General features: G+C 39.6%; 1 protein-coding gene across 2 annotated transcripts; it reads right to left on the bottom strand.

Moving 5' to 3' along the window:
* Nucleotides 1-1,729: 1,729 nt before the first annotated feature.
* Nucleotides 1,730-25,727, bottom strand: TMEM45B (transmembrane protein 45B). 2 transcript variants are annotated; one of them, XM_087970088.1, is made up of 6 exons: nucleotides 25,619-25,727; nucleotides 14,488-14,685; nucleotides 12,367-12,579; nucleotides 6,721-6,905; nucleotides 4,841-4,986; nucleotides 1,730-3,203 (listed from the first exon to the last, which is right to left on the bottom strand). In XM_087970088.1, the coding sequence occupies exons 2-6, from the start codon at nucleotides 14,669-14,671 to the stop codon at nucleotides 3,095-3,097; spliced, it is 837 nt and encodes a 278-aa protein (XP_087826214.1). In that variant the 5' UTR covers nucleotides 14,672-14,685; nucleotides 25,619-25,727; the 3' UTR covers nucleotides 1,730-3,094. The 2 variants fall into 2 exon arrangements, with proteins under 2 accessions (XP_087826214.1, XP_087826213.1); XM_087970087.1 differs by having other exon boundaries at nucleotides 2,965-3,203; nucleotides 14,488-14,680; nucleotides 25,612-25,721.
* Between the last annotated feature and the right edge of the window lie 515 nt (nucleotides 25,728-26,242).

The following is a 26,242-nucleotide window of genomic DNA, read 5'->3' as shown; positions in this document are numbered from 1 at the left end:
AGGATGTCATATTATCATTTTAAACTTGGATTGATTTATTCTATGCCTTGGAGAACAATAGGTGCAGTTTCTGGTTTTGGAATGTTAGAATACTGAAATCAAAAGCTTTAGAATGTGATCTTACAGAATGCAAAATATTATAATGTCAGTGACACTCTTGAGTATAGCAAAATAAAAATATAATAATTACAGCACCGGCATTCTGAAACAGAGCAACAGCAACAAAAGTCTGCTCATTTTCTGAAAGAAATCCCCACTTGATTTGGAAGGTGCAAAACATGGGAGATTGGCAGGTGCACTTGAGAAGTGTTTCGTGATAGTTGATGGTTTCACAGGATTGTGCCATACGGCTGGCTTAACTGTCAGACCCCTGGATTTCCATTTGTTCTTCATCTCCATTTCATTTTGTCTTTGCCATCAAGAAGATGGCAGCAATAAAGAGCTCCCATGTTTACAAGATGGGAATTGGTTAGGCTGCAGTCTGAATCTTAACACTTTGCACTTGTCAGCCTTCAAGATTTCTTTCCTTTGCTTTGCATCTTTCGGCTGTCATAAGTAATGGAGGGGAGGGGTGGAATAGTTATGGGAAGCGAGCTGGAGGTTTCAGAGAATAAACTGTATAAGTTGTGGGGGGGAAGTTTCTTGTTTATGCTTCTCTCTTATGCTATGCGCAAGCGCACCTCTTTATCAAAATATGTCAAGGTCAATGGACAGATGCCACATCACCACCTGATGATGCCCACATGACGTTACATACAACCTTTAATTGGATGGACAGTTTGAATTATTGTGGGTGGGAACGTTGCCATCACTTTGTATATGTGATTTACGTGCTCATTTTCTCAGATTCAGAATTTCTTTGATGCTACCACTTGATTTCCAGTAAAATATATATTTTCTCTAATTAATGGAGTCTAAGTATTTCTTTCTTGGATTTTGAATGGAGCACCAGCTGACAGCACTGCTGTTCCATAGTTGCTCTGCCTGCTTTTCTGGAACTGATGTAATACTTCACTTGTGTCTTAGAAGCTGCTTATCTCTAGAACAGAGGTCACTAACCTTTCGGATCTCAGGGGTCACTAAAATCATAATTTTAACTCCCGCGGACCACTAACACGATCTGCCTAATGACGGCTGGGTGGGCGTGGTTAGGTGGTCATATGACTGGGTGGGCATGGCCAACTTAATTTCAGTCATGTCATGGGGCGCCTCGCCGGCTTCTACTCGGTCCTCCCCTCCCAGCAACTCCTCGCCTGCCTGCCCGAGCTCCTTAGGGCCTCAACAGGAAGCAGTTGTTGGAGCTAAGCAGCCACCAGGAGAAAGAGTTGGCAAAATAGCCGGCTCAGTTCAAATGGATCTGACCAAGAAGGAGGCTTAGCAGAAGCACCTCACTGAGGACCACGAACGTAGGCTTTCCAAGCAGAGGGAAGACCTGCGGGAGTCCAAGGCCAGGTACTGGTGCCTGGAGGCTCAGCGGACTGAGATGGTCAGCCAGATCCAGACCATGATGCAGTCCCCACAGGAACAAGGCCCTACCGGCTCTTCGCCACCAGCGGCACTTCCCTCCAGCCTTCGCCCAAAGCCCCACATCAGGAGGCTGAAGCAGACCCCAAGTCGGAATTTCTGGTCCCCTCTGACCTGCACAAAAGTGGGAGACTCTCTGCAGCAACACAAACGTTCACTGCATGTGTGATGACCCGGGGTGTGGCACAAAGGCAACACAGTCAGATAAGCAATAAGAGTCCATTTATTATCTCCAACTTTGCCCTCAATGTCCAGGTTACCTTCTGGCTGAAGAAAAACTCTCCCAGGAACAGCCTTTGACTGGAGAAAATTAAGTCCAAAACATAGTCAACACAAACTGTAACTTTCAATCAAGCCAAACTGAGGTAATTAGTTTGGCAGGGCAGGAGCAAGAATTTCAGACTTGAAGGCACCGCAAAACTCACATGGTTGGGAAGATGCCAGGAACACAGATAAGCCATGACAACACAGGATAAAGTCACGTTTGCTCCCAGCAGCCTGCCACAGGTAGCCTGCCTTTCTTATCAACTGTCTTCCCAGCTGTGGCTAATGAAGGGACTCAGGGCCCTTTTCTCCCCCGTAAGCCATGCAACCCATGTTGTTCTCTTCTCCATTCCTCCCTGCGTGCCCTAGGATGAAAAGTGGGGTGGGTCTAGTTCTTCCTCTGAACTCCCTCTCCCTTGTTCTATCTCTTACCTGCTCTGCCCAGCTGGACTTTGCTCTTCCCCAGCCACACTCCCATTCCCTGTCAACTGTCTGGCTTACTCCTCAGATTCAGACTCTGACAGGGGCATGACAGCATGTATCTGGCCCACAGGGCATAGTTTGAGGACCCTTGATTTAGTGCAATATAAAAAAATTCAAAATTCAATTTTTCTACGGACCACGAAAAATTTTCGTGGACCACCAGTTGGTGACCGCTGCTTGTGAGGTTGGCTGTTGAAATGTCTAGGCCCCCTAGTTTTCTCAACTACCTTATAGGTTGGTAAATAAATGCATATATTAGGAAATGCCTAAAACCTCCTTTCACCAATTTTGAATTTCTTACCATTTGGAGACATTGGTCAGCATCATCAAGATTTGGTAATCAGTTATGCCCTTACAGTCAAAGTTCAATCACTTGAAATAGCATCTACAGACCAAATGTCCAGATAGTGCAAAATTAGAAGGCATATTCATCATAAAGTTGGACATTCTGTATATAACTGAAGATGAGATAGTTTAAAAGTCTTACAGCAAGCAAATCCCAATTAAATTTTGTGACTTCTTTGAGTAATAGTGCAAAATTAAATGATTTTATTCACTGTTGACAAAACATGGTTGGCTTCATAAAAAGAGCACCAAGGTTGAACATGTGGCAATTAGAAGCATTATCAATTCGGTTTCCAGGGATTATAGATAAGGCAAGCCAGAAGATCTGATATGATAATGTAAAGGAAGTGCAGCTACTTGGTCTTCTTAGACAACATTGTTTTGATTTTTCCAGGTGCAATTAATCTTTGCAATATTAAGATTATTTCATTTTCACATTTCCAAATATGAATAAAAGCAACTGAACGATCCATCTGCCTTATTCTTCATCTGATTCATTTATGAGGGGAGCATGTGCATTCTTTTGCTTCCTTATGCCAAGTCCAATTGTAATTTGTGTGTTGCTCCTTTTATAATTGTGGAAGTAGCTGTGGAAAATGATAAGAAATCATTCTAATTAGTTCCAAGATGGTTCTGTTCGGCTGATTACTTATGAGGTCATTTTGGGGGTAGGAAACTGGGAGAAGCTTTCAACTTTCAAAAACCTTTTAGAAAGGACCAGGGTAATTGTCCTTCAAGAATGAGACACTGTTCTCCTCCCCATTGTGTGAGTAAGAAGAGGGGAAAGGGTATATCAGAAAGGGAAGTAACAGGAAGAAAAGAAGTAAGAGAACTCTAGCAGAGAAAGAGAGAGAGAGAGAGAGAGAGAGAGAGAGAAAGGAAGGCCCACTCATTTCTCATTCAAGTCCCCACTGCTATGGGAGTCATCACCCATAGTTTCTCCTGGAAAGAATGTGGCCCTTAATAAATAGGTTCCCCCATTCATATGTTATACCTGACATTTGAGAAATCCACTTTGAAGGAAGTTCTGGAGTTGCCTAATGGAATTCTTAACAGATTAACAGAGTTGGAAGGGACCTTGTAGGTCATCTAGTCCACACAGACCCTGCCCAAGCAGGAGACCCTATACCAGAGGTCCCCAAACTTGGCAACTTTAAGACTTGTGGACTTCAACTCCCAAAATAGCTGGCTGGAGAATTCTGGAAGTTGACATCCACAAGTCTTAAAGTTGCCAAGTTTGGGGACCCCTGCTCTACACCATTTCTGACAGATGGCAATCCAGTCTATTCTCTGTGAGCACAGAGAATAGCACCTCCCCAACACAGCAAGGGCACAGGCCCCAATCCTCCTGCCCCCTCCATCTTCCTCAGGAGTCCACCCACCCCTTATTGGATTCTGGAAACATAAGAACTGAGTAGGTACGTTCTGGAAGGAAATATCCTCTTATTGAACTTCTCAGACTCTGAGGAAACCTTGTCTGATTTCAAATGGTTCCCATTGAAGGAGTGGAAAGAGGTTTCCTTATAGGAAAACTGGCTTCATAAGTCAAATCCTGCTCAAAAGTACCGGTAGGAATTTTGCAAAAGCATCTCCAAGCACCTGCAGCTTTCTATCTCTAAGGTGGTCAAAAGTATTTTGAACTTTGCCGTGTTACATGCTCACATAAGTAATAGTCCAACAAGCAATGTGGTGAACCAGTGGGTCTCAGCTGGTTGACTCACATTTCACATCACACTCTATACAGCAGGGCTGTCCAACCATGGCAGCTTTAAGACTTGTGAACTTCAACTCCCAGACTTCCCCAGCCAGCCATGGAAATTGATTCTGGGAGTTGAAGTCCCCAATTCTGGGAATTGGTCCACAAGTCTTAAGGTTGCTAAAGTTGGACACCCTGTTCTACAGAGTATGGCTTTGGCTGAGAATGTTGAAGGAGCCTGGCTGAAACCCTTGATTTATTCAGTAACCAAGAATTACGAAAACCATGGGTTAGCATAATAAGTGTTTGCATCTGGTTTCTTGGTCTCAACAACTTGTTCCTGGGTCTCTACAAGATGATCTCAATAACTTGATGTATTGAGACACCATGCTGTCTCTGGACAACTACCAGAGGAAGCAACGTTTCTTATATTATTTCACATGTTCTTTTATTCCTTTGGAAATCTCTGCATACCCTTCATTCAAAGACATAATGTTTGTCAGGAACGTATTATTCCAGAATACTTACCAATAGACCAGGGTATAATTCACTGCCGTAATGAGGATTGCAAGGGCAAAATGCCAGCAAAAGCACATGGTGACGAACATTACGTTTCTGTGGTCATTCAGATCCCATTCTGGTCCTCCCCATGGTGGATATAACACAAAACCTATCTGGAATTTTTCAAAAAAAGTGCATTCATGATCTATGCAATTGACAGGCATGTCAAGAGGCAAAGTGTTTGGGTAATGCTTGAATGGCAAACATTCATTTTAGAAGCTGTCCAGCATAAAAATAATTCATTTACACTGTGATGACCCAGGGTGGGACACAAAACAAACACAGTCACAGAAAACAGGTGAAGCCCCTTTTATTCCTTCAATTTGCTTCCATTCTCCAAATATATTTGACGGAAGACAAAAAAAAACCTCCCATGCAAACAGTTACACGAAGAAGGAAAAAAGTAACACAAACCAGGCAAGATAAGGGCTGGAGGATGTCCACAGATAACACACACTGGGAAGGACTCCAAACTCAGAGAGGAACTATAAACTAGAGATATTTACACGCTTTGTTTCCAGCGTTTGCCAGTATGCAGGTCCAAACTCTTATTCACTTGTCTCACTTGCAGCCCATGAAGAGGATCAAGGCCCTCTCCTCCCCAGTAGACCACGTCTCTCCCTTATCCTCTCCTCCCTGCGTGCCCTAGGATGGAGAGGGGATGGGCCTGGGTCCTCCTCTGACTGCTCAGCCGGCCTCTGCCCATTCCCCAGCCTCTTCCGCAACCTCCGGAGCCCCCCTTCCACTCCCTGTCAGCTGTTCCTCCTCTCCCTCGGAGTCAGTCTCCACTAGAGGCATGACATACACCTTATTTAACTATATGTTTCTTTTACCCCACACTTCTCCTTTCCAACAATGTCCAAGTTCTTGTGATACTCTAATAACAAGATGTGAGGCCAGTGAGGCAGTGTTTAAATGGAACTATGATTATATTACTCCTTTGGAACTCTGAATTAGCTAATCCTCGATGCTCAATCAGTTCATATTGGCTGTATATGTATATACCTGCATTGTTGCTGGGATTCAATTTTTTTTTACTACTGGTTCTATGGGCATGGCTTGGTGGGCATGGCAGGGGAAGGATACTGTTAGATCTCCAGTCAGAGGTGGGATTTGCCGGTTCTTTGAACTACTCAAAATGTCTGCTACCGGTTCTCCAAAACTGGGCAGAACCTGCTGAATACATCTCTAACCTGTATATAATATGTTAACAATTAAGAGATAGAGAGATAAAAGCAGAGGTGGTAGCAGGTTCTGAACAGTTCTGGAGAAGCAGTAGTGGAAATTTTGAGTAGTTTGGAGAACCTGCAAATCCCATCTCTGACTGGCCCCGCCCCCATCTCTTCTCTGCCTCCTGAGTCCCAGTTGATTGGCTGGGTCTTCTTTGGTTGCCCTGCACAGGAGAATGGAGCTGGAAAGCAGGTTAGTGGGGTGGGGAGGGAATGGGATTTTGCAGTAACCTTCCCAGGTGTGGGAATAGAGATTTTGCAGTATCCTTCCCCTGCCACGTCCACCAAGCCACACCCACAGAACCGGTAAAAATTTTGAATCCCACCACTGGATAAAAGCCACAACCATAATTTATGTCATTGGCACCAATGCATTACAGCTTGTCCATGTTCACCAAGATGCTAACTCTCAACTTTTTGGTCAGTAACCATCAATTGCTGCACTCCAGGTGGTCATTTGATACTTGTTTGAGGACATGGCCATTCCTCTTCAGATCGGTTCTAAGCTGCCCCACACCTTATATAGTAGATTTATATAGTAGATTCAGTTTTCTGGAACCTTAGCTTCTTGGCCAATAGCAAAACTAATTTAATAAGAAAACAGAAAAGATAACCCACCTGCCAAAACCAGGTTCCTTGCAAGAGGGCCAGGCAGGCTGAAAATAAGTCCAAAATCATATTGTCACGCACAAAGACTTGTATAACGCAGGTAGCAACACCAGCATAGATGGCCGTCAGGAGCATGACATGGATGTGTTGATCAAGCATTGGCCGTTGGCTGACATGATATTGGAAGAGGAAGCCTATTAAAATGCAGAAGTTGTTCAAAGCTACAATCGTTTTCAAGAAAAGTCTTTATACCTTAATATTTTTAAATAGTAATTTCACTAAAGATTACAATCCCCAATAAAAAAATTAATACACATAAAGGAGAATAGAAAGAGAAACTAAAACGTCCAGAAGAAAAATTGGAAAAGGAAGAAAATAAGAGTGTGATATATAAAAAGAAAAGACTTTCCCCCTTATTACAAGTATAATCATTTTGGTTGGACCTTCTCTTAAAATAAAACAAATGGTCTCTTTTTCTCATATCTCAAATGCCACCTATAAACAAATCCATAAAAACCTCAACATTTCAGACCTGATGTCAGCAAAAGTTCATTAAGTGTTAGCAGAGGTGACATTTCTATTGCAGTCTTGATCAAATAAACCAACTTTATATTTCTTCCTTTTACTTTGAACAATCTTGATTTTCAAAGAAATAATGTTCTTTCATTTTTCCTTTGTCCCTTCTCATGAAATTCTTTGTCCTGCTGCCGTTGTTGGCTCTGGGTCTTCAGTTCTCCATTTCTTCATCATTCTTGTGGACCTTGATCCCAAGGTCAGGAGAAGCTAAACTACTAATTCAGGGCCTATATGTGGCGCTCACTAGAAATCATTCATTCATTCATTCATTCATTCATTCATTCATTCATTCAGCCAGCCAGCCAGCCAGCCAGCCAGCCAGCTAGCCAGACAGTCAGTATATTTGTGTGTATGTGCATGTGTGTGTGTGTTAAACCCATCATCCTGAGCCCAACATTTGCGAAGCCAGGCTCTGCCTGTCACAAGTCAGGACAAAGGGGAGGAGTATTACTCCTTAAAAAAACCTTCATCCAGCTGGCCTGGCTGGTAGTGCTTTGTAAGGGTCCCTTTCCAGGGTTACAGAAGTACTAATACCTGGCAACAAGTATAAAATGCCTTCGACTACAGATAGAATGACTTGTTGGTTAGTGTACCTCAGTTGTATCAATGGCAAGGCCTGGTCAAATTTTGGGTCTGAATATAAGGGCATCCCCCACAAGTGATGCATGCTGCCCTCCTGCCCAAGAGACATGGGAAATTTGTGAGGCCTACCCGTCTTTGGACAGGATGGGCTAAAGAAGCTAGTCCATCTACATCAGGGGTGTCCAACCGTGGCAACTTTAAGACTTGTGGACTTCAACTCCCAGAGTTCCTCAGCCAGCAAAGCTGGCTGAGGAACTCTGGGAGTTGAAGTCCACAAGTCTTAAAGTTGCCAAGGTTGGACACCCCTGATCTACATATTCAGGGTTTCCGCCAGTTCTTGGCTTCTCCCGGTCATTGTTCCAGTATTGAGGGTTGCAATATGTAGAAGTCTTGTAAGAAGAACTGTGTGTGTCTTGCATCAAACCATCATCAGTAGCTTCAGTGATGGCATTCTGGTCCTTACAACCCATTCCCCTTGCTTGCGCCCAATCTTCAGTGATGGATGGGTAAAAAAATCACAATTAAAGTTTGAAACAGTTTTATAGATGCTTAAGAAAGTCTTGGCTTCCCAAAGTAAACGCACATGGTTTCTGATCTTCTGGGATGACCCAGAGTATCTCAGAAATATAACAAAAACCAAAACGTAAATAAAAGTCCTTTAATGCCTTCAACTTGGCTTCACTACTTTAATTGTTCACAGCGGAGGAGTAAACTATTTTCAAAACAACATTTCAAAGGCAAGAAACACAGTTCAAATTCAAAGAGCTCATAACGAAGCAAAAAACAAAAACAAACTGCAACAAACCGCATAAAGTTCCTCGACAGACCAGGATAGATAATTGCCAACTTCAGGAAGATAACCAGATATAGTCTGTTGGAAGAATGCCAACCAAGATAAACCTTCTTTAGGAATACAACACTAATTTGTCTCCAGCGTCAGTTAGCACGCAGGTCCAACCTTTTATGCAGATCTCACACCTGCAACCCATGAAGAGGATCATGGCCCTCTCCTCCCGAGTAAACCACATTTTACCCTGATCCTCTCCTCCCTGCGTGCCCTAGGATGGATAGGGGATGGGCCTGGGTCCTCCTCTGATTGCTCAGCCAGCCTCTGCCCTTCCCCAGCCTCCTCCATCACCTCTGGAGTCACACTTCCACTCCCTGTTGGCTGTTCCTCCTCTTCCTCAGAGTCAGTCTCCACCAGAGGCATGGCATCTTCTGCCCCAGAGATTAATGGGATCGGTGTGGTGTTTGAATTGACAAGTCACGTTTTTAGTGGTGAATGTTAAAAGCCTAACCAGGTAAATTGCAGCCCTGGTTTCAGCTATCTGCTAGATACAGTGCAGTTCTTATGGATCGAGTGCAATTTCCTTGCATGATGAGGTGTCTGAGCATCCTGCCTTTTATGTATAAACATGTTTCCCCCATCTTCAGCTTTCCTGCTTTCCCTGCTTTATTTAAACTCATAATGACATTCAGATGGAGGTTCCAGAAGGATGGATAAGATGGATAACCAAAACCAACATTGGTTGCATCCATCAGCATCACCAATAACCAGATAAGCTCACAGGGACTTCAAGAGGATTTTGAAAGCCAATCCTGCAGCATCCTTACAATAAAGTAGAATAATGGAAGACTCACTAGTAAAGGAAATACATTTTGAGGAAGTGTTTTGGAAGAGTACTGTGTAAAGCACCAGTTTAATCCCTTCCCTGGGGCAAAAGAAAAAAGAAAAAAAAACAGAAGGAATGCCTTGTGTCTTGAGCCACTACTCCATGAAGCTAACTACCAAATAAAACCATAAGAATAATGAAAACGCATTAACCTGTAACATAGGCAGAACATAGGCAGAAACTGGAAGTAAAGCAAACAAAAAAAGATTTAACAAGCAAAATAGAGCAATTGGATCAACATACAGAATTCTGAATAACAGAGCTGGAAGAGAAATAGAATAGAAAGGAATAGGAATAGAAATAGGAACCAGAACAGAACTTTGAGTTGGAAGGGACTTTGGAAGTCCTCTAATCCAACCCGCTGCTTAGGCCGGAAACCATATACCATTTCAGACAAATGGTTGTCCAATCTCTTCTTAAAAACCTCCAGTGTTGGAGCCTTTATAACTTCCGGAGGCAAGTTGTTCCACTGGTGAATTGTTCTAACTGTCAGGAAATTTCTCCTTAGTTCTAGGTTGCTTCTCTTCTAGATTACTTTTCATCCATAGCTTCTTGTCCTGCCTTCTGGTGCTTTGGAGAATAGCTTGACTCCCTCTTCTTTGTGGCAGACCTTGGAGGTCTTCTAGTCCAACTCCTTGCTCGAGCAGGAGATCCTATACAAAGGGTCCCCAATCTGTAAGCTCAGCCCACAAATGGGCCCATGAGGGGTTTGCAATGGGGCCATGGATCATACATGCACACGTATCCTCACTTGAGTGAGCAGTTGGGCGAGCATGTGCGTGCATGCTCCATTTGTATGAGTGGCAGTGTGTGTGCACACCGCTCGCAGAATTGGAGCTGTGCACAAACCATCCACTGCTTGTGTAAATCACTCACACCCCATGTTGGTATGCCAAGCCAGAAATGTTGGGGAACTCTGTCCTATACCATTTCAGACAAATGGTTGTCCAATCTTTTCTTTAAAACCTCCAGTGATGGAGTCCCCTCAATAACCAGTTAGTTAGTCAGTTAGTTAGAATGCAGTATTGCGGGGAAACTCTGCCCACAGGCTGGAATTCGATTCTGATGGAGCTCAAGGTTGACTTAGCCTTCTACTCTTTCGGAGTCAATAAAATGAGGACCCTGATTGTGATGCTGACGTTCCAAAGTGCCCAGAGAGTGTGGTAAAGCATTATGGGGCAGTACATGAACCTAAATACTATGGTTATTGCTATAATCAGAGAGAAGGGAGACATCTAAGCTGAGAGAACCGGATAGTTATGCAGCAGTCAGGGTGAAGGTTTTACTTGAGACTCTTGCTTTGTGAGATTCTTAGAAAGGCTTCTTTAAGGAGCAAACATATAGACACAAATGATTTCCAAGTGGTGGGAAACTCTCGTAAACATTGATCCTTGAGCGCAACAAAAATGGTAGCTAGAACTTCCCAAATGCCTGACAAAGATGCTTCCCATGTATAGATAATCCTTGATTTATGGCCACAATTGAGTCCAACATTTCTGTGAAACATTTGTTAAATGAGTTAGGCTGCATTTTATGACCTTTCTTGCCAACAGTTGTTAAGTGAACCGTTGCAGCTGATAAGTGAGTAGCATAGTTGTTAAGTAAATCTGTCTTCCCCAATGAAGATGGGATGAAGGATAGCAGTCTTCCAATATTTGAGGGGCTGCCACAGAAAGGAGGGGGGGGGGGGGGGTCAACCTGTTTTTCAAAGCGCCTGAAGGCCAGATAAGAAATAAAGGATGGAAATTGAACAAGGAGAGATTCAACCTGGAAATAAGGAGGAATTTTCTGACAGGGAGAACCATCAACCCATGGAACAAAATTTGCCTTCGGAAGTTGTAGGGGCTTCATCACTGGAAGCTTTCAAGAAGAGACTGGACTGCCACCTGTCAGGAATGGTGTAGGGTCTCCTGCTTGGGCAGGAGGTTGGGTTAGATGACCTACAAGGTCCCTTCCAACTCTGTTAATCTGTTCTGTTATTCTGGTCATAAGAGTGAGGGTCAGCTGTAGTCATTTTTTTCCTTGTGGTTATAACTTCAAGTGGTTCCTAAATGAATGATTATAAATTTAGAACTACCTGTACTCAACAAGAGGCCAGAAACACAATCTAGAGACAATGTGCTTGACGTTCTTTCCATAATTTGATTTCCTTCAATATCAGTTGCCAAGCATCTGAATTTTGATCACATGAACGTAGGGATGCTACAAAGATTGCAAGTTGAAAAGCGGTGTGATGACCCCGGGGTGTGGCACAAAGGCAACACAGTCACATAAGTAAGAAAAGTCCCTTTAATACCTCCAACTTTGCCCCCAATGTCCAGTTACCTTCGACTGGAGAAAATATTCTCCCAAGAACAGTCTTTAAGATAATACACAATTTGATTCCAACAAGTTGCTGTGCGCAAACTCCCTTTTTAAACACTGTGTTTCCAGCTGCAGCTATTGAAGGGAATCAGGGCCCTTTCCTTCACCATAAGCCACGCAACTTACGTTGCTCCCTTCTCCGTTCCTCCCTGTGTGCCCTAGGATGAAGAGAGGGTAGGCCTGGGTCTTCCTCTGAACTCCCTCTCCCTTGCTCTACCTTTTCCCTGCTCTGCCCTGCCAGATTGTGCCCTTCCCCAGTTTCTTCCACAGCCAACGGAGCCACACTCCCACTCCCTGTCAGCTGCTCGGCCTCCCCCTCAGAATCAGATTCTGACAGGGGTATGAGAAGCAGTCATAAGTCACTTTTTCCCCCATTGCCATTGTAACTCAAAACAGTCACTAAAGGAGCTATTGTAAGTTGAGGACTACCTGCACTTACTGTCTCTCAATTTATGCCTACCTTCCACAAAGACTGCAATACCCAGCATGAAGCGATCCAGCCCAAGAGGCAATAAGGTCGTGGAATAGGTGATTATATCCACTGCTCCAGAGATCAAAAAGAATAAATACATGGTGGAATGTTGCCAGTTCATCAACTTCACCCAACTTCGTGGTTGTCCGCTGTAGAGATAGAGGTGGGGTCCATCGGGGACAAACTGCTCAGCAAGAATCCCTGTTCAACAGAGACCAAAGTTGAATAGATCTGTTAGGGAAGGTTCATCCAAAGGGAAAGAAACAGGGTAGAGCCCAGCAGTGTCACAGGGTGTACCCCAAAGGTGCTCTTTCAAGAGGCAATTGGCCTTTCTGGTTTTTCTTTGAAAACATTTCGCTTCTCATTCTGAAGAAACTTCTTGGATGAGAAGCAAAATGCCTTCAAAGAAAAACCAGAAAGTTCACTTGCCTCTAGAAAAAGCACCTTTGGGACAATCATGACTTGGATGATGGAGAATCTCCATAGATGTCGCAGGGTAGAGTTAAAAAAAAATTCGAGGTGTGACACACATCCAAAACAGGTAGAGCTTCTATCACCTTTGTTGGCACTAACCTGGACATTTTTTAAAGCACCCTGTAAATACCACCAGCAAAACTAAAGTAGCGCTGTGAGTATGTAGCAGGAACTGCTGTAATTTTCCCATGATTTGAGAATGCTTTTCCAGTGACACCCCAGGTTTCAACCTGTTCTTTCTAACTGCTTCCGTTTGACTGCAAAACTTTATACCCCATCTTCAGCTAAAGAAGAAAGCAAGCCTTGCCATCTATATGCTCAATACGTTTTCTTTTAAAATCTAAAATATTGACACGAAATAATTTTAAAAAGCAACAGTAATGACCAGGGGAGGAAAAAGGGCAAAACTCATAAATTGCAGCAAATAACTCCAAGTCTATTTCAGATGATAAATCTAAGTGGATCTTGAAAAAACGGTGCAGTTAAGGATATAATTTGGCTGCTTAATTGGTTAGATATATTCATTAAAACAATTGTTTGATTGTTGCCAAAGAATTAAATAGCAGAATTTATAACATTAATTCAACTGGGGATCAAAACTGCATATGGCAAAAGCCCACTTCCTTTGTACATGTCTTATTTAATTTCTGTTTAGTGGTACGTTTAATATCTCATTAGAAATAAATCCTACACAGCTTGACCTCCTTGGTTGTGAAATTCCACGAGATACAGTTCCACCAAATTTGAAGAGTGTTGGATTAGGATGGTTGATTTTGCGCTGTGGTGAATTATGCAAATAATCTCATTTACCTTCCAGATTTCTTTGATGTGGGTCAAGGGGTCTCCAACTTTGGCAACTCTAAGACTTATGGACCTCAACTCCCAGAAACCCTCAGCCAGAATTCTGAGGGTTGAAGACCACAAGTCTGAAAGTTGCCAAAGGGGGAAACCTGTGATGTAGGCTAGTGATCCCCAACCTTTTTGGCGCTTGCGACCCGGTACCGGCATCAGCTGGGCGCCGCCATCTTTTTGATGAAAACGTGCTTCCGGTGAGCTTTCTACCCGGAAAAGCTCACCGGAAGCACTTTTTCATCAAAAAAAGATGGCGGCGCCTAGCAAGCCAGCGGCCCGGTAGGAGTTGTTCCGCGGACTGGGACCGATCCGCGGACTGGTGGTTGGGGACCCCTGATGTAGGCAATTGGTTTGCTTAAAAGGCACATCCTTTCTAGAAGGATTTGAAATGTGGATTTACAGATGGCTGTTACGTATAAACTGGGTTGACAAAATCAGAAAGGAGGAGGTGATAAGCTGCCTGGGAATGCCAAGGGAACTCATCAAAACCATAAAAAGCAATTATTATTATCTATTTCAGACATGTGATGCAACACCTGGAATAATATGGCATACTTCACTTAATCTTTCAAATGAAGAACATCATGGCTTTAAAATCTAAGGGACTGGTTTGGACAAAACTCAGCAGCACTTTTTCATGTGACTGTTTATAACAATAAAATCACCAACATGATTGCCAACACCCAATGATGGATAGAAGAAAAGGCACAAACTCAAATCAAGGAGAGTGATAAGCAGCTACCCTCAAACGCCTTAAATCAGTTGTTGAATTCTGAATCTTACCTACTAATGTAAAGACAACTTTGACTGCCCCTTCGATGATCTCCACGTGTTTGAAGTTCCTCTGGACATGGTTATTCTTCTTTGGTGTCCTGCTAACATGTTTCAGTGAGTATTTCACTGACCACCAGAGACCAAACAATATAAAGAAACTCCCTGGGAGAGCGTGGCCCTTAAAATTTGCCATTCCTGTCCAGTCACCTCCGGAAGAAAAGAATATCCTGTTGTTAGAATCATTCGGAGAAGTATTAATGTGTGAATGCAGGACACAGTCCAGGACAACTGAGATTGTGAGCCCAATACAACTATTTATGAAGAAATAATAGCTTCTGGAAAGAAGAGAGACTGGAATAACTGGTTTCTCTTTGGAATAAATTCTTCCCCTTCAGGTTTGAAGTTCTGATCTTATTACCATCTACCGGTTTGAGATGTTTTTCTTTTCTTCTTCCTTTTAATTTGCTATGTGGAATTATAGATGAGCTACACCAGGTCAAGAATCTCCCTAATTTTGGAAGCCCATATCAATACAGTATTTGAACAGCCCATCCATGACCTTTACTGGCCTCTTTTAAATCCGTTCTGAGTCTTGGGTTCTTTTAAATATACTGAATTTAGGGGGATCCAATAATACAAGTCCCCAGACAAGGCACACAAACAAGTATTCATTTTATTTATTTATTTTTGTCAATTGCTTACAAGATAATAGGTATAAGTAAAAGCATAGTTATGAATACATGGATACATATAAGAATAAAATAAAAATAAAAGAAACAATAGGACAGGGACTGTAGGCATGTTGGTGCGCTTATGCACACCCCCTACAGACCTCTTAGGAAAGGGGTGAGGTCAATAGTAGACAGTCTAAAGTTAAAGTTTTTGGGGTTTTGGGAAAAAACCACAGAGTCAGATAGAGTATTCCAGACATTGACTACTCTGTTGCTGAAGTCGTATTTCCTGCAATCAAGTTTGGTGCGATTAACCTTGAGTTTGTATCTATTGTGTGCTCTTGTGTTGTTATGGTTGAAACTGAAGTATTCATTGACAGGTAGGACATTGCAATGTATGGTTTTATATGCTATACTTAGATCGGACCAAAGGCAGCGTAGTTCTAGGTTTTCTAGGTCTAGAATTTCGAGTCTGGTGGCATAAGGTATTCTGCAACGAGTAGAGGAGTGGAGAACTCTTCTTGTGAAATATTTCTGGACTTTCTCAACTGTGCTAATATCAGATATGTAATGTGGGTTCCAGACCGATGAGCTGTATTCGAGTATTGGTCTAGCAAATGTTTTGTATGCTTTAGATAGTAGTGTAATATTACCAGAGAAAAAGCTACGTAAGATTGGGTTAACAACTCTTAATGCCTTTTTGGCTATGTAGTTACAGTGGGCTCTAGCACTTAGGTCATTAGAGATGAGAACTCCAAGATCCTTGACAGAGTTTGGATCATCAACAAGGTCTTGACTATTCAGCCTGTATTTTACTACTCCACTCTTCCCCACTGCCATTCCTCCTCCTCCTCCAACTCCTCCTCTTAATCCTTGTGAATACAGTTTTGCTAGAGAAAATTATCTTTCTAACAGTTCAGGCTGTTTTATTTCCGCACATGAACACATCTCCCTCCCTCCCTCCCTCCCTCCTTCTTCCTCCCCCTCCCCTGCCCTCTCCCCCCTCTATACACACACACACACACACACACACACACACACACACACTCATGTGTACACATGAAATATTGTTTTATTTCTGATTCTCTGCTTGCATATTCCAGGGTATTTGTACCAACCACATTGTATAAAGAAATAATTTGGTAGATAAAGTCATTTTGGCTTGCAGGGTTGCTGTCCCATAGTCTTCCGCCACTTTTTCAAGGCCAGAGCTAAATTCCCCTACATATTACTATTTTATCACTGATTCCTTAGGAAACCCTCTCTGTATCATAGAAAGACAAGCTTCTGGTCATGGCAGCCATCTCCAATCTAATCTGCCCTCTCTTAAACTTCCAGAATAGGCAGCCAAAATATGTCCATAGTTGGCATATATTTTCCCTGTACACACATCAAACAACAGAAAACTGACTCAAGCTAAATATTTATGTATCATAAATACTAGAGAAACTGAGGCCAATGATGGTTTGAGGCTAAAGTAAATCTTTCTATGAACAAACTGAACATGTTGAATGCTCTTTTGAACTAAAAAGTGAAAGGCAGAGGATAACATGGGCCTGCTGGAAAAAAAATCTCAAGGTTCTCTAGGTTTGCACAAATAAAATATCCAGATCCCTAAATTCAGGAACACAATAAGGGAGATTTTCTTATATTATTCTGTATTATGGCACAAGGTATCTGCTCCCTGTTTATTTTATACATTTTTTTTATATTTTAAGAAAAAATGAAATGCAAAATAACAACAAAAAAGAGTGAGTTGAATTTAAAAAATGAAAAGGGGAAAAACGGGAGAGAGATGAGTAGACTATTCTGGGAAGTTTTATATCAAAATCTATTTTAACGAATCCACAATGGACCGACAGTAAGCATCTCCGCTAGATAATTAATAGACAAGCTGAAACTAAGTTGATCTAGTAAAAATAGCAAATGGGGAAAAAATATTTTCCTCAAACCCCTCAATAAGTTACCCAAACCTACTTCACATCTCAAAGGAGAATGTCTATAAGCACAAATAGTTAGTTAAAATGGACTCCTAGCAGAACTGGGAATAAACATCATAGACAGGGGTGGGCTTCAAAAATATCAGCAACCAGTTCTCTGCTCAGTTGCTGGGTGGGCGTGGCCATGGTGGGCGTGGCCTAGTTGGCCTCCTGCACCCTGGGTGGGGTTGTTTTCAGCCTCCCCAGGCTCCTAAGGCTTTTCTTGAGCCTCCGGGAGGGCGAAAACGGCCTCACCCGGACTCCGGAGGCCCTTCGGAGGCCAGAAACGGACCCGTTTCCGGCCTTCTGGAACTTCCAGGAGGCCTGTTTTTCACCCTCTCCGAGCCTCCGCCCAGGCCCTGCACTTACCTGGCATCCAAATGGGCCACTCGGGGACTCCTGGGAGGGGAGGGGCAGGGTTGGCAGGGCCAATGGAACAGAAGTTGTCTTTGGAAGTTGTGGGAACTTCATCACAGGAGGCTTTCAAGAAGAGATTGGACTGCCATCTGTCAGAAATGGCATAGGTCTCCTGCTTGGGTGGGATGTTGGACTAGATTACAAGACCACCAAGGTCTGTTCTATTCTATTCTATTCTATTCTATTCTATTCTATTCTATTCTATTCTATTCTATCCTTTCCATGTTCTATTCTATTCTATTCTATTCTATTCTATTCTATTCTATTCTATTCTATTCTATTCTATTCTATTCTATTCTATTCTATTCTATTCTATTTGTTGTGAATCAATAAAAGTAACTAAGCCAAATGCAAAGCAGGTTTTGAAAGCCTGCACACTTGATTGGTCCTTAAACAACGAACAAGGATTGGTCCATAACAAACCCCTGATTGGCCACATTTAGGACACTTCTTATTGGTTATTAGTTGAACTTGATGCACTTATTATTGGTTAATAGGGTAGCAGCCAACCCTATAAAAGGGTTACTGCTGCCCATAGCCTTGCTCTGTTCTGTACTATCTACTGTTATTAAAGAGTTGAAGTCACTGGTCAGATGTCTGGTCTCCATTATTCTCCAAACTTAACACTATTCTATCCTTTCCATGTTCTATTCTATTCTATTCTATTCTATTCTATTCTATTCTATTCTATTCTATTCTATTCTATTCTATTCTATTCTATTCTATTCTATAATGTAAGATGTATTTATAAAATGGCCATCTTCCTTATCTTTAATTTCTATTTTATCTTTTATTTTTTTTTATTCCAAATGAATCATATCAAATTGATTTTCCAATAATTTTTCAATTTTCTCAAACTTTTGGTTCTAAGGATCATAACAATTTTTTCAAGTAGAAATTCCATCTCTGAGAATATATGGTGTTCGTCTTTCATCATATTAAACACCACACTCTAGTGGCCAAAAAGAATAATCATAGTTTATGATTTCTTGGTGAAAGTAAAGAGGAAGGTTGGACATAGAGAGAGCTCTTCCAATATTTGTTGTTAGAGCCAAAGCAATCAGCACTAAGCTAAGTAAAAAACACAGAAACATTCACACAAAAGGCTAAAAGAAGTTTGTTAAAGGGAGATCCAATCTAGAACTAAGGAGAAATTTCTCGACAGTGAGAACAGCTTGCCTTCCACATGTACCACCTTGTTCAATCACGTAATAATTTACCTTTTATAATAATAATAATACTTTATTGTCATTGTACATATATACACAGTATACACATATGACAAAATTCACATAACACCCAGAGACTAGATCTATCCAGAATTTTATATTACCCAGAATTTTATATTTGTTCCAAACAATTCCAATTAGGCTTGGAAAAGATTATTTTGAAGATTTAAATAAAATTGTGTTGAAATGTATATGGCAAGGTAAGAAAGCGAGAATAAAGTTAAAACTTTTGCAAGATGCCAGAATAAGAGGAGGATTTGGTTTGCCTAATTGGGAGTTGTATTACCAAGCTACAAATTTGATGTGGGTTAAGGAATGGATAACATTAAGAAATACTAGATTGTTGACATTAGAAGGACATGATCTGTTGTTGGGGTGGCATGCTTTTCTATGGTATAAAGGAACTAAAACACAAGGGTATTTTAGAAGACATTATATACGGGAGTCTCTGTGGTTAAACTGGGAGAAGATTAAAAGACAATGTTATTTGAAAATTCCAGTCTGGTTATCGACTGTTGAAGCATTTTCTTATCCTATAATATACAAAAAGGAACAAACAGTTAGATATGGTGAAATATTGAATGAAAAGGGTGAACTCAAATCTATACAAAAACTAGAGGAACAAGGTATAAAGATGAATTGGTTTTCATATGCGCAAATACATTCAAGGTATGATAAAGATTCTAAAATGGAAGGTTTCTATGATAAACTGACTGATTTAGATAAGATTTTGACAGGTACTGATGAAAAGGTGATTAAAAAATTATATGGGTATTTATTAGAAATTAAACTAGAAGAAGAACAAGTTAAAGAAACAATGATGGCTTGGGGGAAGAATTTTGGATATGGGATCAATTTAGAGAAATGGCAAAAATTGTGGTCTCAAAATTATAAAATGACAATGTCAACAGCATATAAAGAAAATTTGTATAAGATGTTTTACAGGTGGCATTTTCCCCCAACAAGAATAGCAAGAATGTTCAAGAACAAATCTGAAAAATGTTGGAAATGTCATCAGACACCTGGCTCATATTACCATATGTGATGGACTTGTGCGGATGCTAAAAAATATTGGACTAAAATCCACACATGGTTGGAAAAAATGACAAAAAGGCATATAGACTTGAAACCAGATATATTTTTACTGGGAATTTTACCTGAAATATATAGTAAAGAATTGAAATAATTGATTGTAAATGTATTAACAGCGGCTAGGATTGTATTTGCCAAAAACTGGAAAAATGAGAAAATACCATCACAGGAGGAAATCATTAAGAAAATATTGGAATGTGCTGAAATGAGTATTGACATTTGAAATCAGAGAACAAGATGATAAACAATTTTATAAAATTTGGGATCTATTCTATCAATGGTTAGACAATAAAACATGGTAATGAAATATGTAGATTCTTAGAAAATAATAAATATATAAAGATGTATTCTTTTCTTTTCTTTTTTTTTTAAACAAATTTTATTAATTTTAAAGACAAACAAATCATCATTAACCATTACATACTTAAACCTTTTTCCATTGTAAATTTTACAAGTCAAATAAAACCTTATTTTATACAATATAATTCTATTTTAACCCATTTCCATATGAGCATACAAATACCTCTTATCCAATTTCTCTTTACTTCTCTTTACTCTTATTCAATTTCACTATTATTATTTCATCTATTTCTTTCTGACTTGATTACCATTATTCTCATTCTATATTTTATTTATTTATTTATTTATTTATTTTATTTATTTATTTGATTTGCCAATTGTTTACAAGATAATAAGTATAAGTGTATACATAGTTGTGAATACATGAAATGGGTACATATAAGAAAAATAAAAGAAGAATAAGAGAAACAATAGGCACATTTCTGCAAGGTTTTATTAATTCTCCCAGAAACATAAACACACAATACACAAACATATAAAAAATCTTTTAGGAAAGTAACTTGGCCCCAGGTACCTCTCTCTACATGGACTTCAATTATATTCATGCTCATCTTACATGTCATTACCTATTTTATTTACCATTCTATGTCTTCTATATTAGCTTCTCCACACATTTCACTCTTCTTAATTCTATCTTATTTAATCCATCTTAATTTGAGTCATTATATTTGTATCTTTTGTCCATTCTTTATTATCCCTCTGTCTCATTCCTTATAATAAAAAAAAAGAATTTCTCCTGAAATCACTAATCGGAGTATGATGCCTTTCTGTCTTCCCCCTAAATTAATTAGATTAACATTTAAAATAACACCTAATACCCAATCTGATTCTGCTTGGTACATTCTATCTACTAATTTTTTATTTTAAATAAAAGAAAAATAACAAATCCAAAATGATTAAATACATAGTTAAATAATAGATCTAAATATTGAATCTTATAACATTCCCATAGCCTTTTCCAAAGACAAATGCTACAATAATAATTTTATAATAACATCAATACCATAGTCATGTTAAACTCTTTAATTAAAACTCAATATTCTAAACATTCCCTTTAATATTTTATTAAATTTTAAAATCAATCATTACTAAACATTTCAACATTTTAATCTCTTATTAACTCTTAAACCATTTTAATTTTCTATTTCTGATACAAATGCTACAATACCATCTTATGTACCTTGCAAAATCTTTTTAAAGAAATTGTACTTTACCCTTTGTCCCTAAAAAGATTCCTCTTTTCCCATCTAATTTCAAAACTTTGTGGCTTTTCTCCACCTTTTCCCTTTCTTTCTTCCCCCAGCAGACCTTTCTACCCCCTTCTCCTAGCCTCTGCCTTACTGGCTTCCCTTCTCTGTTGTGTTCCTTTTTCTTTGTTTACTATCATTATATTGATTTTGCACCTTATTTTTCTCTTTCTTGAGTGTTTTTTTAAATCTTAAGTCCTTCATTTCCCTTTCTTTCTTTCTTCCTTCTTTCTTAGTTAAATTTTGAAATTCATTAAAGATGGCTTCTTCTCTTCTTCTTCTTTCTTCTTCTTCTTCTTCTTCTTCTTCTTCTTCTTCTTCTTCTTCTTCTTCTTCTTCTTCTTCTTCTTCTTCTTCTTCTTCTTCTTCTTCTTCTTCTTCTTCTTCTTCTGCCTCCATCTGTTGTAGTGTTTGTTGATAGTTAGCAAGCGCCATTTCTAAAAAAAGGAAGGCTTCTTTCACACCATCTTTGCCATCTGTTTTTGTTTGCTCATATTCTTTTCTCAGTTCCTCAGCAAAAAAGCCATTATAAATCTTTTCTTTTCTTTTTTTCCCCCTCTTTCTTCTTGCACCAACCAAGATATTTCAAAAAAATAGAACAATCCCAAAGTCCTCAATCAATCCAAGCCAAGACAAAGTTCTCACTTTCTCTTCCTGGGGTAGTATCAATCAAAAAAAAAAAAAAAAGAAAGTCCAAATCTGTATCTTAAAGCCTTATTAGAATATATTTCAGTCTTCAAATCCTTAAGGCATCACCTCCAACAAAATCTTAAAATATAAATATATTTTTTGTCCTCTCCCTTCCCACTTATCACATAAAGCTGGTTTTTACCTGAAAAAGACAGGTTTCTCAGTATCCACTTGTTGATTCCGTAGGGAAGGAGAGTAAACTTTCCTTTCAGCACCTCAAAATTGCCGCTTTTTTTCTCTTCTGGAAAGAATCATTCAAAAAGCCATAATTTCCAGGAATTGTGTTAAATATGTCTTAGAGTCCTGGGTCAACCAAGAAAACTTTCACTCTCAAAAGGCTTTCTCCTCTTCCTCCTACGCATTCTTACCCAGCTGCCGGCTTCTTTGTGGCGGCCATTACAGACCGCCGCTGCACCGTCTTGGGAAAAGGGGGTTCTGCCGGCTGGGGAGGGGGTCTACAACACCCCAAACCCCTCTCTGGATCCCCCTATCTTCAGCCGCCCCTGCAGGGCAGCCTAGCTCCGAACCCGTCCGGATCGGAGCACCAAAAACGGCTAGCGCAGCAGGGATCGCGCAGTATCGCGAATCCCTGCGGCTCGCGAAGCCGACAAACCGGAAGCCTAGATGTATTCTTTTCTTATTATATCTACAAAATGATTGTAGGATAGATTTGAGATGATAATATGAACTGTCATAAAACAAATTAAGTAAAATATGGATTATTTAGTAAAACATGAATGAATAAAAGTATAGTCAAATGATTGATTAACAATGATATTAATGTATTTAATATTTGATTGAAAATATGAGAATATATACAATGTAATTATAATTGAAGACTACGAAATGGAAGCACAAAACAATTTGTAAACCAACCGACACATTGTATGTATATATATATGGAAGATGGCTTGATGTTTTTATGTTTTGTTTGTCTATGTTTGTCTTAAAAACCAATAAAAATTAAAAAATAATAATAATAATACTTTATTGTCATTGTACATATATACACAGTATACACATAAAACAAAATTCACATAACACCCAGAGACTAGACCTAACACGCATGCACACATGACAATCCCCAAACACACCCCACTCGCCAAAATTCCCCATCCCTTAAAAACACACAAGCATCCACACAACAGACCAAGCAATATTGTCCAACAGCTCACTGATGGTGGTCCTTAAGTTCATTGTTAAGTGCAATTACAGCTCTGGGACAAAAACTATTCAGAAAACATGTGGTATTGACTCTGCTGGTTCTGTTTGGGCTGTAGTTAGATGCACTTCCCTTTTAATTTTGAAATAAATCCTTCTGGATTTTCTTTCCCCAAAATAATTGCTTGGGAATTGAGGACAAGAGGCTCTTACATTAGGAAATGTTTCTAGTAAGGAGACTACCCAATCTAAACCCCAGAGCTGCACGAAATCTAGGTAGGATTTCTGGTTTTTCAAAAAACAAGCTCAATATTTCTGTGACGTAAGCTTTCGTCAAGGTGAATTCCCAAGGAAATGCATAGTTAATTATTCATATATTAACAGCAGCTAGAATTGTATTTGCACAAAACTGGAAAAGTGAAGAGATACCCACAGATGAAAATGTGATCAGGAAAATATTAAAATGTGCAGAAATGAATAGATTAGCACTTGCAATTAAGGAGAAAGAGCAAACTGAATATTATATGGCATGGGATTTATTTTATCAATGGTCAAATAACAAAAATGGATGTTATAAACAGGGAAACAAAAGATTCGTGAAATAAAGAAGATACATTAAGAGAGATAAGCAAATATTGTGATTAGTATCTTGAATATTATTATTTTAATATTATAGAATCAATAGTAATGTAATGAATAATGTTGTAAATTGTGATTATTATTTTACAAAGATATTTGTACCTGGACGACACACAGTTCAATTGAAGATGGAATTATTATATTAATTTTTTTTTTTTAAAAAAAGATGAATTCCCAAGGCAATGCCCAGTTCTATAATTTTTGAATGTAAGATAGGGTTGTCTCATAAGTTCTGGCATTTGAGAATATCCAGCAACATTATTATTAAAAGTAAGAAAATGAGACCTGCCCATGTTGGAACTGATTCTGAAAAAAAGGTTATAGAATGGACTTTGTTCTATAGAAAAAGGCTTGGTTCCAACATGGAAAGGTTTGATTTCCTATTCTCCTTTACTAGCAGAAAAATAGATTATCTCTGACCATCACTAAAGCCTGCTGAGGCCTTAATAATGTTGCTGGATATTCTCAAATGCTTTCTGTCAGATCTTATGAGACACCCTCCTATTTTAATAATTTTATTACAAGTTGGGCTTGTATGTGCATTTCCAAAGTTTAAAAAAAACCTCTGTCAAAGGATTTCCTCAATCGTAGTAATAGTCTCATTGCTTTATCAAAAAATAAGTTTAACGGGGATGAGAAAGAATTTAGCCCAAAATATACTTCCACTTGTCAAGAATGTAAGATTCAAAAAGTTCAGACGTTGTGGTAGCATATTAAAATGCCTCCCTAGTTGCTTTAACTATTTAGCTAAATTTGAAAACTTGAACAAGCAATTTAAGCATTTCCGTAAATGCAAAGTTTGAACCACACTCAGGGTTCTTTGAAGTGAGGTGTAGGGATCAGCATTTATTTTGTGGTTTTCTTAAGGCTGCTCAAATATCTCTATACATGCTAGAATGCCATCCTGTCATTTACTTGACGTCTCCTTTATCTGCAGGGAAATATTGCAAATTAAATTTTAGGGATAGGCTTCTTTTGTCCGATGCTGTGGCATCACCTCATTTCACACCCTTTCAGAGGTAAGGACTGTATTTAACTTTTTCAATCCATGTTCACCTTCAAGTCAAAGATCACAGCAGAACTTGCTTAAACTAGCATAAATGTTTATCTCTTTTCAGGTTACCAGCTTAGAAGGTTATTATTATTATTTTATTTACATGTTGCCCTGCCAACTGCCAAACCCTTTCCCACATTTATAGAAATTGAACAAATTGAACAAACAAACAAACAAACAAATAGAATGGTTTCAACAAAAATCCTGTGTGTACATATTATACTATATATATATATATATAATATATATATATATATATATATATATATATATATATATATATATATATATATATATATTTTTAATATAATCTTTAGTTGTTTATGAATTCCAAAAGTTAGGAGGACGGTTAGAGTTGGCAAAGGAGAAGGAGAAAGAAAAGGAGGAGGAGGAGAAGGAGAAAAAAGGAGGAGGAGGAAAAGAAGAATAAGAAGAGGAGGAGGAGGAGGGGAGGTTAGAGTTGGTGAAAGAGAAGGAGGAGGAGGAGGAGAAGAGGAGGAGGGTTAGAGTTGGCGAAGGAGAAGAAGAAGAAGGAGGAGAAAGAAAAGTAGAATGAAAAGGAGGAGGAGGAGGAGGAGAAGAAGAAGAAGATAGTTTTTACCTGGATCAAGTGATTTAATTCTTATTTCCAGTTGTTGTAGAACTCAAAGTCCAGCTGTTCGCTTAGTAGTAAGGCTGCTAGTGGCAAAGCTTTGGAGTCTCTGTGGAAGGCAACAGCATATAAAGTAGTTCATGCCACACCCTCTATAGAAACGGAAGGAGATATTTACTTCCAGTAGTAGATTTCAAAGTCTACCTATTCAGGTTGAGGTGAAGGAGCAACAGGAGGCTAAGTATTCTAGCCCACATTTTTTGGAGACAGAGGAGGGAGGGAGGGAGAGAGAAAGAGAGAGGGGGGGCAGGTTGATGTGAACTCACTATCCATTACATCTCTCTTCACGAGAAAGCAATCACTAAGGTATGAATGGATGTCTTGCTAATTTTACAATCAGGGTATATATATTTGTGAAGTTCTTCCTCCTCCCTCTTCACAGAGATTTACATAATTTTTCCCCTTCCTTTCATTCAGCCAAATCTTATCAGGCATATTTTCTTTCAAGTTTGCATTCCTGGGTAAAGACAGCTCACCTGGTCATCTCTGTTCTGTCGCGGGAAAAGATCAGACTCGAGACCGGAGTTGAATTCAGCTCTTTATTAACTGTCAGTAACTTCAACTAAACCAGAG

This window comes from Notechis scutatus, chromosome 7 (assembly GCF_049901735.1).
Source record: "Notechis scutatus isolate UNSWTSFEM ecotype Mainland chromosome 7, rNotScu1.2, whole genome shotgun sequence".
Lineage (NCBI taxonomy): Eukaryota > Metazoa > Chordata > Lepidosauria > Squamata > Elapidae > Notechis > Notechis scutatus.
The sequence above is the reverse complement of the archived record's forward strand: the minus strand, read 5'-3'. Positions and strand labels throughout refer to the sequence as shown.

Bases quoted from the DNA above. Each gene is read 5' to 3' on its own strand.
- TMEM45B (XM_087970088.1), bottom strand. From the start codon at position 14,671: ATGGCAAATTTTAAGGGCCACGCTCTCCCAGGGAGTTTCTTTATATTG. The intron at 12,580-14,487 runs GTAAGATTCAGA...TCTGTTGAACAG, and splicing joins AGTTGTCTTTACATTAGTAG to GGATTCTTGCTGAGCAGTTT. The intron at 6,906-12,366 runs GTAGGCATAAAT...GCATTTTAATAG, and splicing joins TATTGCAGTCTTTGTGGAAG to GCTTCCTCTTCCAATATCAT.